The sequence below is a fragment of the Amborella trichopoda genome, chromosome 9 (genome assembly GCF_054954075.1).
Source record: "Amborella trichopoda isolate Santa Cruz 75 chromosome 9, AtrichopodaSantaCruz75HAP2 v2.0, whole genome shotgun sequence".
Taxonomy (NCBI): domain Eukaryota; kingdom Viridiplantae; phylum Streptophyta; class Magnoliopsida; order Amborellales; family Amborellaceae; genus Amborella; species Amborella trichopoda.
Window position 1 is genome coordinate 15,220,771 of NC_142344.1, and position 12,099 is coordinate 15,232,869.

At 36.4% G+C, this 12,099-nt stretch overlaps 1 protein-coding gene across 8 annotated transcripts in view; it reads left to right on the top strand.

The window, feature by feature from the left end:
• Positions 1–11,779, top strand: part of LOC18424460 (general transcription and DNA repair factor IIH helicase/translocase subunit XPB1) — a 42,333-nt gene extending 30,554 nt beyond the window's left edge. For 3 of the 8 annotated variants that reach the window (XM_088846525.1, XM_011630706.3, XM_020661497.2), the window contains 6 exons: positions 879–959; positions 1,054–1,113; positions 10,350–10,433; positions 10,524–10,666; positions 10,767–10,900; positions 11,007–11,779. In XM_088846525.1, the coding sequence (XP_088702651.1) occupies positions 879–959; positions 1,054–1,113; positions 10,350–10,433; positions 10,524–10,666; positions 10,767–10,863 (465 nt within the window). In that variant the 3' untranslated portion in view covers positions 10,864–10,900; positions 11,007–11,779. Of the gene's footprint in view, positions 1–878; positions 960–1,053; positions 1,114–10,349; positions 10,434–10,523; positions 10,667–10,766; positions 10,901–10,982 lie in introns of all 8 variants that reach the window. The other 5 variants (XM_088846524.1, XM_011630707.3, XM_088846526.1 and 2 more) reach the window with 2 other exon arrangements.
• Positions 11,780–12,099: the final 320 nt, after the last annotated feature.

Sequence of the window (12,099 nt, forward strand, 5' to 3'; positions counted from 1 at the left end):
AAGAACTAGGTTGTGTGGAAGTGGCATTTTGCTTAGGGTAAACAGACCACACAAAGAAATATGTCCAAACTTTCTGCACACCATTGATGGGGATCGTGGCTCCAAGTTTGTTAAGTTGGTTGGATAGATGGAACAGGTTGGACATACCTGTGACCTACTGCAGTACATTTTTAAGCCCAAATCATTCTTTTATCGATCTTTAGTTTGAGGGGTAGTCCTTATTATTTTAGGTTCAGCCTATCTAATACCATGTTATGGGGTTTGGAATGAGCACTATACAGGCCTATATTTTCATTCGTCTTCATTTGTTTGTCTGAGTATACAGTATAATGGACTTGATAGTAAATGCACAATTACCATTAAGTAGAGAGAGAAATTCATGTGGTTTCCCAGAGTTGTATTTTGCACCTGTAAGAAGAAACACTTACTGTACAAATTCTCAATTTATGGGGACTATGTTATGATTGAGAAACTCTCAAACGCTGCTATGGTGTTCAAGTGAGGAAATGTGTTAGAAAGAAATGTATCATCGATTGAATTTGGGTTATTACATCTTGTATTCATGTTTAGCATGCATGAAATGACGAATATGATATTTCGTGGACAGCTATAAAACTATTTAAAAACTTCAAACATGTCTAAATGTTTATGAAAGATGAATAAACAGATCATACATATTGCATACAATTCACATGTCTTCTTAATCTGTCCAGAATGTGCCAGTGTTGTTAATCATTACCAGCTGGTATATCGAAAGCTACAGTTGATATGTTGTTGTGCCTTTTGTGATAATATCTGCAACTCACAACTTTGAACTGTATGAGCCATTTTACACTTTTTATGGACCAAGTGTATTGGTGATTTGATTGTGGTCATAGGGCCGACTTCAAGATAGAATGGCTGGGGGTAAAGAAGAATACAATGCTTTTTTCTATTCGTTGGTATCCACTGATACACAGGTACGATATACTCTATTTTTCTTTTCCCAGTTTTTTTATAACAAACTTATCTTTATGTTATTTGGGCATGTACTTATTCTTCTGGTGGTTGCAGGAGATGTATTACTCAACTAAAAGGCAACAATTCTTGATTGATCAAGGTTATAGCTTTAAGGTGCAGTCCCTGGCTTTTCCTGATTGAACTAAATAGAGTTGGGTCTCTGCTTAATCAGATTAGTAAGATGGTGAAAGTTTTTTCCATGAATAAACTTCGTGCCTGGCAAATACATTCTGATTATTTGTTCATTTTGAAAGCTCTTTTTCTTATATAGGAGATTTTTATGCTCATTCGTTGATTAATTTGAACCTTTGTTTTTGTTCTAAGTATGCCTTATTTTGCTCTGTATTCCATATAAGGCAAATGTATTCATTAGAATCTTTCATATAGAAAACTGTGGTTTGACTCCAAAGTGTGCTTCCAAAATATTAAAGTTTGTGAGAAAAAGCATGGTTTTGGTTTACTTTGCACCTTAAGGAGTCCAGAAATATCTGAACGTTGGTTAAATTGATTGGTATGTTTCTTTGATAGACTGCCAATGATTTGCAAAGAAACCAATTGTGGCATCTGTTTTCCTTTAGTCCTTCACAAGTCTGTCTTTAATGTAGGCTTAAAATTGAATATTTAGGAAATCTACTTTTGTTTGCAGAATTCCTACAAGTCAACTGATAGGATGTGGTTGTTAATGAGTGCTTGTTTTGCTATAAATAAGCAACGATATTGTGATGCTTCCTGTTTGTTATAAAATCTACAAAAAAGTAGTCAGAATCTTTCTCACAATTAGAAGAAACTTGAGTACTTGTTTTGTTATAATAAGCAACAATATTGTGATGCTTCCTATTTGTTATAAAGTCTACAAAAAAGTAATCGGAATCTTGCTCACAATTAGAAACTTCCAGGAATTATCTATCCACCCATTTATGCCCTACTCCTAGAGACTTTGCCAGGGAATTGGTGGTAACTAAAGTTGAAGCCATTTGAAATCCATTTGATACGTGAATTTATGATGTTACCTATTGAAGCAAACACCTATGCTTCGACACCCCTGTTTGTCTTACAACAAGCTTGCAGCATGTATGGATATAACCAAGGTTTAACAAATCGGTGATCCAGATCGAAACCGGCCGTTTCTGATCGGGAATTGGTTGGTCCAATCTAAATCCTGTAAAATATTGGGAATAGACTGGTTTCCCCCATAAACCGGCCAATTCCAAGTGGGCCCCACCGGTTATCGGACAGCCTGTTAGAGAATCGGTACGAACCGGCTCCACCTTTTTTGTTATTATTTTTTTGTCGTTGAACCGGCCTGTCCGATCGTTGAACCGGCAGATCTTGGATTTGCCGAACTGGACCAGAAATCCAGAGGGGCAATCCAGGTCACTGATGTGTTTTTTAAAACTTTGGATATATAGTTTGTGAAGGAGCAGAAGCTTTATTCTGTAAATGATTGTTGACATCATCATTCTTTGGAAAGTTCACCTGGTGCAGTAGGAATAAGCTTTTAATCAAGTTGGACAGCACTTTTAATAATATGGAAAATCACATTTTGAGTTCTAGAAATATGATAGATTCCAAACAAGGCTCCTGTGTGTTGGTTATCACAATTGCAAAAATAGATGTTATCTTACCTTGAACTATAGTTCGTGGAATCGTCCACCTTAGTAGCGATTCCAGTTCGGAATTGCGATTCTACATTTTTGTTAGGGAATCACTTCATATATTGATTCTTGGAAGTTAGGAATCACGATTCCACATTATTTTAATCTCGTTCCTGATGGATTTATAGCCTTTCAAGGCCTTAAAGCTAAGATTCTCTCGCTCTGGGGGCGTGAGTGAAAAGATGATCCTGGGTGTTTGATGCATTGGGGCCTCAGAATCAGTACTCCGAATACATGAGGCAATGAGAAATATCGATGAGAGAGAGGGAGATTACTTGTGGAAGTGTGAGGGTCATTTATGAGTCAGGGCTATATTTAGAGTATGCCTTGAGAGGACCTCTGTATATGAGCACCCCTATACCCTCAAGGGTGTACCTATAATCCACTGCGATCCGGGGATGTTGGGACCTTGATTGGGGTTACTTTGATGAAGTTGGATTATGTGTCCCTGTCAAAAACTGTGGAGCATGGATTTGTTGGGTCATTCAGAGATAAGTAAACCATCGTTCCGGACTTGCCCAGTGGAGTACTCCGATAGTTTGATTTTAGCCTAGAGAGCTCATTATTGTTCGATTTTATTATAATGAGAAATGAGCATTTGGGTGGAAAATAGTTTAGAGAATTTTTTTCAGAATTTTTCGTAGCAAGAAATGAAGATTGAAAATTTATTTGGTGCAAATTCCAAAGGACTACTAGTGGGGGGCCCCATGTGGCACCCAAGTGGCCATAGGACGTGGCACTCATGACCCTACCATCATGCTGACATCAGCATGATGTCAAATTCAACGGGGTGGTCCTCATTTAAAATATTGTGTTTTGTTCACTTAAGTTATAAGGTTTTAAATAAAATTGTATTTTGTAACTTAATTGTTTTACTTGTCCTATGGATTTTTACCACACATGTGTGTTGTTGGATCACATGAGCCTAGCGTTGAGGGCTAGCTATGATATTTTGATCTAATCCCTATGTATTTAATGGAAATACTCTCTTGATCCATCTTTTTAGGTGGCATGATCCTATTGATTAAGCCCATGTAAATCCTATGTGAATTCCATGAAATGACACATTGTAATTGGCTTATTTATGGGAATTATCCTAGTTTGAATAATTTCGAAAATAGATTTTCCAAATTACCATAAGGGCATTGCCCTTACCCTTTTGCTCTATAAAGGCTTATGGAGTATATTGGAATGAGCAAATGACATATGCAGAAACTTTTTAGAAGACGAGGAAAATATGGTAAAATGACTTGATCTAGGGTTTTACAGAATGATAATGGTGTGCAAATCACATCAAGATTACTGTGCAAATCACATTCATTGATCTTGATGGCTAGACATGGATGTGTGACTAGTATTATAGCTCTTTCATGTGCCATAGATGAATAGCATTAAGGGATTAATTTATTCATTCACATATCACATTCTCGCAACTCTTAACCCTTTTTTTTTTTTTCTTTTTGGGTAATTTCACAACTCTAACCCTTGTTCACCCCCATTCTCTACACAACTTGAGAGAGAGAGAGAGAGAGAGAGAGTAGGCCTCTCTGCCCACTTTGACCTCTTCCCTCTTCCTCGGAGCTCCTTCCCTCTTTCCTTTGTGAAGCCATAACTAGGGTGGTGGATGCTATGTTCTAAAGTGTCTAATCCTCCATGATCAAAGGTAAGGATCTCCACCATTTTCCTTCCTATTTTGAGCCTTTCTTATACTTTGCTTGCTGTAAATCTTCAATTACAGTAATATCTTCATCATATTTTCTTGAGTATTTGTTGATCCTTCATTACCTTTTTGAATCGTGCATATATGCTACCTAATATGCATGGTCTAGTCCTTAGATCTATCCATTGGTCACCATTTTCTCCATGATTCATGCACTTGGTTTTTCCGAGATTTTTGAGCATCTCTTTTATAAAAATCAGTGAGTATTTCCATTTGAGTATCATTTGTTGGAGTATAGGTTTTGAGTAAAGTATTTGAGAAATTGCACCAATATACACTATTTCCTTGGTCATATTCATGTGCTCTATGTGAGCCATTTGGACTTTGGCTTTACCACACTGTTTTGTCCTTCAAAAGTTCATCAATCTCTCATTTTTTAGCATAGTCGAGCGGTAGATCAGTTAGCATAAGCTTTCCATTTGTGTGAGTGATGTTGGCCCTTGTGACTTGAGGCATCCAAGCTATCATCGATGAGAACAAAACTAAATCCCTAAAAGATTTGCTATGTGATCTGAGCACAAGGGGTTTGACCATTAGTTTTCCTTGCGTAAATTTGCACTCGTTTTGCTGTAAGTTTGAGTTTGTGAAAGTTTTATGCCATAAAGAATTGAGTATGATCTGTTTTTGTGATGTATATGTTGATGGGAAATTAGGTGTGCAATCCATGTGTAAGTCTACGTGAAAATTGATGTAGTTTGCATTTTCATGTGCAAAGTGTTCGAGTAAAGGACTTAGAGATCCACTGAATTGTAATTTTTGTTTTTCAAGTGTTATTTAAGTAATTGTGATTGTACTTTTGAGGGTGTAACTGAAGTGATATAGAGAATAGGGTTTTTTTGACGGCACTTAACTTGGAAATGGAATTAAAATTTTACAATTAACACATGCATATACAAGTGAAAATACTCTTTGCTCACTGTTACACCCTCAAAAGTACAACAATAATTAACCAAATATCATTTAAAAAATAAAAATTAAAACCTAATGGAATCTCCAAGTCATTTGCTTAAACACTTTATGCATGAAATTACAAATTATGTTACTTTACGCATAGACTTTCACATGGACTGCACACATAACTTTGTCATCAACAAATACATCACATCAACACATCATACTCAATTCTCACCGGCTTGAAACTTTTACAAACTCAAACTCACAGTAAAAAGAGTGAAAAGTATGCAAGGGAAGTCAATGATTAAACCCTTTGTGCCTAGATCACAAAACGAATCTTTTAGGGACTTAGTTTTGTTTCATGGATAACGGAGGACTCAAGTCACAAGGGCTTTCTCACTCACACAAATGGGAAGCTAATGGTCATTTATTCAAAAGGAGAGAAAAGATCCAACTTTTAAAGCATAAAACATTTGGTGAAGCCAAATAAAAACAGCTCATATAGAGCACATGAATGACCATGTAGTAATGTATTATAGGGCAATTTCTCAAACAATTTTCTCCAAAACCACACTTCAGCAAATGATACTCAAATGATCACAAAATACTAATTGATTCTCATGAATAGAGTGTTCAGAATCTTAAAAAAAAAAAAAAAACAAGTTCTCAAAGCTTGAAGAAAATGTGGCTAATAGAATGATCCAAAGACTAGACAAGCTCAAAATAGGAAGGAAATGGTAGAGATGATTACCTTAAATCATGAGGACTAGGCACTTTGGACCACCATCGTCATGATGCTACACCAAAGGAAAGTGGAAGAAGCTTAATGGAGGAAAGGAAATAACTCAATAAGAGGGGTGTGTAGGTTGCTCTCTCTCTCTTTCTAAGATGGCTCACAAGTGTGTTGAGAATGGGGGTGAGTAAGGGTTTATATAGAGTTGTGGCAGTGAGAGATTAGTGAGTGAATGAATTTAAGCTCTCGGTGCTATTCATCTATGGCACATGAGAGGGCTACGATCCTAGCTACGTATTCATGCCTAGTCATCAAGATCAATAGATGTGATTTGCACACCATTTTCACTCTATAAAATTCTAGATGAAGCCATTTTACAAAATTGTCATTGTCCTATAAAAAGTTTCCTCATATGTCATTTACTCATTCAATAATTATCTATAAGACTTTACGAAAATATTAAAACACCACAGGAGTAGGAGCATGCCCTTATGGTAATTAGAAAAGATATTCTAACTAGGATAATATCTCATAGACAAGCCAATCACAATGCCATTTCATGGAATTCACATGGGCTTAGTCAATAGAATCAAGCCAATCTAAAAAGGTGGATCAAGGGATTTCCATTTAACATTGAGGGTTTAAATCATAATTTCATAATTACTTAACTTTGGGCATATGTGTTCCTTCTCACATGTGTGGCAAAAACTCTATGGGATAAATAAAACAACACATATTATAAAACATACTTGTATTAAAAACAAGTTAAAAAAAAAAAACATGCTTGTATTAAAAACCTTATAACTTAAATGAATAATTCACCAAATTCCAACTAAGGACAAACCCCCTTGTTTTGATGTCATGCAGGGGTCAGCAGTAAGATTGGTCTATGGGGTGCCAAGTGGCCACCCTATGGCCACTTGGGTGTCATGTGGACAACCTCACTAGTCCTTAAGAATTTGCCCCAAACAATTTATAAAACCCTATTTTTTGGCTCTGAAAAATTTCATACAATTCTCAAAAGTTCTAAAAAATTCTCTGAATGATTCTCCATCAGATATACTCATTTTCTTATCATAATAAAATCAGACAATTAGTAAATGAGATCTCTAGGCTGAATCCAAGAATTGGAGTACTTCCCTTGGCTAGTCCAGAATTGCGGTCCACTTGTCTTGAAACGACCCAACGAGCCTATGCTCCACAGTCTATTGCAGGGACACATGATTCGGCTTCATCAATATCACCTCAATCAAGCTTTCCAACTCCCGGTTCACAGTGGATTACAGATGCAGTCCTAGGGACGTGGGAGTGCTCACATACAGGGGTCCTCTCAATCTACATGTGCCACTACCTGTTCTTAGTACATTAGAAGGGTGTCTTCTCGTGCAACTGTTAGTGCACATGCCATAGGGTAGTCTCGTGTCAGGGTATGGACTCAAGTCCCTTAAGTCATGACCATCCTACACAAGGCCATTACTAATGGAGATACTAAGGTTATATGTTCTCTTTTTGGTTCTCTTACCCTTGGCCAACACACTGCACATGAGGCATACTCTAGTTATAGCCCTAACTCAGAGGTGACCTTCACACCTCTTCAAGTAATCTGTCTCTCTCATCGATGTCTCTCATTGCGTCATGTACTTAGTGTATATGATTCTAGGCCCCAATGCGTCGAGGACCTAGGATCATCTTCTCTCGCTCACTCCCACTGAGCGAGAGAATTTAAGCTTTAAGACCTTGAAAGGTCATAAATCCAACAATAACAGTGAGCAGAGAGTGTTAGCACTTGTATGTACACGTGGTGAATATGAAATCCTTTATTTTATTCAGTGTTTGCAAAATCAAACTGGAACGGTTAACTAGACATGGGCCCGGAAGCGATTTAACGGGTCTAACCGGTAAACTGGCCGATGCAACTGCTCTAACCGGGCAAGTCTCAAACGATCAAATAGTGTTGAAAAAAATAAAAAAGATACAAAAATCTACTAAAATATGAAAAGCATATAAAGAATGTGATTAAAACAAAATACACTCAAATGAAGTTGAAAATTATTGAAAAAAATGGATTTTAACTAATCGATTTGTGCCTAGGAATATTTTTAAATTTTTTTGAAAATGATGGGAAAATATAAAAGTGAGTATTAATGACCACAATTTTTTTTAATCTTTGCCATAATTTAAATAATATTATTTGACCAACTCTTTTTTTAAAAGAAAATGAAAAAAAATTAAGTTATATACAATATAAACCATTCTTTTTGTAAATACGTAGTAAATGACATATTGGTTAATAGATCTAATAGGCAACTAAATAGTATATGGTGCATTGGCTCAAACCACATTGTTGCAGGGTGGTTCTACATAATGGCATCCTCTAAGAGGTTTTAGAAAAACCCTAGACCTATGTCATGCTCTCAAACCCCAGTTCTCTGGAGGGTATTTCCTAAGGAGCTTCCCAGTCTATAGAATTCAGCATGCAAAGGTTCAAGAGGTGTGCCATCGATGTGGTAATCGGTTGTGGGGCGCACTTAGTCCTAAGGGGTGACCTTAGGGAAAGTTTAGTAGGTCTTCGTAACCTAATTTATTAATTGGGATTATATACTATGAGACCATTTATTTTTAGTACAAGGAGGTTACAATCATTTTTAGCCATTGGTTGTGAAATCCAATAGATATGTCACAACATTTGAAAGTTTTTATTTCAGACATTGTGCCCAATTTCAAATCCAATGGTCAATAATGATTGTGACTTTCTTGTATAAAAAATAAATGGTCTCATTGCGTACATTTCCTTATTAATTTTATATTAGAAGTTCTTGATTGTAGTTAGTTCCAGAAATCCTATTTATATTAGAATTTAAATTTGAAGTTTTGAACTCAGCCTTAAATAAAGTTTTATTTTGGCAATAAAAGTAAAAGACCGTAGATTGCAGTAGATTTATTTTTTCTACTTCTATATTGTATTGTGGCAATTGTAAATAGAAATTCCAGTTAGTAATAAATAAATTTTTGAATTTATACCATGGAATTCTACATAGCCAAACCTTTCCCTAAGTTACTCGGTTTGTACAGTACCAAATAGGCCCAAAAATCCAAAACAAAGATAAAAAAATTACCAAAATAATAAATAATCATTTAAAACTAAAATAAGTAATAGAATTCATTAAAAGTCTATAAAAGATAACTTTATAAAAGATGGATTATTGCAAAATTGATTTATACCTTGAAATATTTCAAAAAAAAAGTAAAAAGATAAAAAACCCTAAAAAAATATTTTTAAGGTATGAATCAACTAGAGGGTTCGCAAATATATCATAAAAAATAAATAAATAGAGAAGTTTGAAAATCATCATAAAAAACCCTAAAAATCATATAGAAACATATTTCTATATTATAAAATTAATTGTTCAATAAAATTTGTAATTTTTTAAGAGATTTTAAGAAGGGCGAGGTTTGCACATGAACTCACCTCGGCAGGGTGCTGAGGCTAACTTACTTAGCCAAGTCTGAGGTGACTTGACTGTCTTTGAACACTGATTGGTAAAATTGTATAGCATCAACTAGAGGGTTTGAACCGTGATTCATGGAATCTATTTGAAATTGGCGCCACATGCTTGTGGCTGTTTCAGTATGCTGCATTGCTCAAGAATAATAGTTCTTACAACGAATATTTTATGGAAATTAAGAAAAACAGAAAACGGTTTCAAAAAAATTAAGGAAACAGACAGATCCTTGTACTGATGCACCTCATATACAACTCAGTGTTCGCAAAATTGAACCGAAACGATTAACCGGACAAAGGACCGTAAGCGGTTTAACCAGCCTAACTGGTAAACCGGCTAATTCAACCGTTCTAACTGGGCAAGTCCCAGGTGATAAAAAAAGTGTTGAAAAAATAAAAAAGATACAAAAAAAAAAAGAACTACTAAAATATGAAAAGTATATAAAGAATGATTAAAACAAAACACATTCAAATGAGGTTGAAAGTTAATAAAAAAAATGGATTTTAATGACCAAAATGTTTTCTAAAAAGGATAAGAAAATATTAAAGTGAGTATTAATGACCAAAACAATTTTTAATCTTTACCATAATGTAAAAAATATTAAAAAATACATTACAAACCAAATTCCTTATTTTTGGGAATTTATATACATTTTTTTTAATTTTTTTTTTAAATATCGGTCCATCATCAAAACTGCCCAAAACCGGAACCGGCCAGTTTCGATCTAGCCGGGCGGTTAGCGGTTAGATCACCCGGTTTTTCCAACAGTGATACAACTTGACTATCCAAGAACCCTGTAATGTTTCGTTGAAGGCTTACTAAGGTATTGTCAAAATTGTCAACAGATAATCACAAGCTTACCTCCACCTTGTTCAGGAGCTGAACTCGGTTACTACCATCTTGAAGATCAACTTGCACTCCTCACTAAGGTGCTTTCTCATTCTGGCTAGTTACCACTTTCTAAACTCTTCTTCGATCTGTCTATAAAATTGGACTTTAAAAAAGACATTATGTTGCAGGTGCTTAGTGCAGGGGATGATGCTGTTGGTTTAGAGCAGCTAGAAGAAGATACAGACGACATAGCTCTCCAAAAGGCTCGACGATCTGTTGGATCGATGAGTGCTATGTCCGGTGCAAATGGGAGGGTGTACATGGAATACAGGTACCACATACTCCATGCATTTATTATTCTTTGATTTCATTATTATGAGAGGCAAATTAAGTAAAATGTAAACAACACTGAGGCACACCTCATTTTGCAGAACTGGGCATGGCAAACAGCCAGGGCAGGTCCAAGGCAAAGGCAAGCCAAAAGATCCTAATAAGCGACATGTACTGTTTAAGAAACGGTTTGGTTAAGCTACTACTACGCTTGATCAACTGGTAAACTAAGCAGGTAATCTTCACATCTTTGGATTTGTTGACTTTTCACATCTTTTACAATTTTGTATCTAATATGATTCTGAAAATTGGGACAGGGCAGTACTTATTTTCCGTTTCAGCCATTTTATGGATTTCAGGTGTATGGGACAGAAAATGAGTTTCTTGTGAAATCAAGTGGACATGGAAATCCACCACACAGGCACATGCATGCGCATATGTTCACATACTATTCAGTACCTATGCGATGCATCGATTGATCTATCTCAATGGTTAGAGAGGGACCCAAAAGAGTGGAAAGAGAGGCTAAATTATGAGGAGCCTGATGTGTAAGAGTATGTATAGGAGTTGCTATTGCCCCTCGCCACATCTCTTTCTCTCTCTCGCCTTCTTCCTTTATGTGCATGCCTGCCCCCTCGCTTCACTGGTCAAGGGAACTCGGTTAGTGTTCTGACTTCCTCACCTCTCTTCAGCAGCAAAAAGGGCGTGAGGGGTTATAGGTGGGTTCTTTTGTGCATCTCCTCCCTCCCTCTGCTACTTTCTTTACCCCCACAACTCTACCTAGCTTAGGAATCATAGAGGCCAGCATCACTGAGGGGTGGTGGCTGTTTTAGCCAAAGTTGCCTTAGACTGCTTCAAGTATTTGATTATTATCCCATGGACTTTCTTTTCGAATATGGCGTTGAGTTATTAAAAGATGACACTTCATGTGCCTTCTCTTTGTGTGTGCTCCAGAAAGTGTAGGGATTCTGTCGTATACACAACTTAAATTGTAATGTTGTAGTGGCATTTTGGAAGCCTCTGTGAGAAACCCATATTTATAGCAATAGCTTAAAACGTGATTAACATATTGTAAGCCTTTCGAAAAAGCTATTTTGTTGGAAGATTTGGGGTGTATGCTGTGTGTTGACACTATGATGACTATGATGTAGTGGATGAGTGTAAGCAATTCGTCTGGTTCAATGGCTGATTTAAGGCAATTGCTCCAAGCATAACGCTTCACTGCATATGCATCTTTTATGGCTTATGGTTGTATGTGTTTCTTAAGCAGGACTAGCTGCAGAAAGGTAGGATTGGCAATGGGCTGTCTGAGCTTAGCCTGGCCAAGACTGGACCGAAGGAGCTCTGACCTAGGCCTTTTCTGGGCTTGAGGTGCCAAATGGACTCTTAACAAAAATTAAAAAAGAACGGGGCAGGGCCTGTTCTTACCTGGCT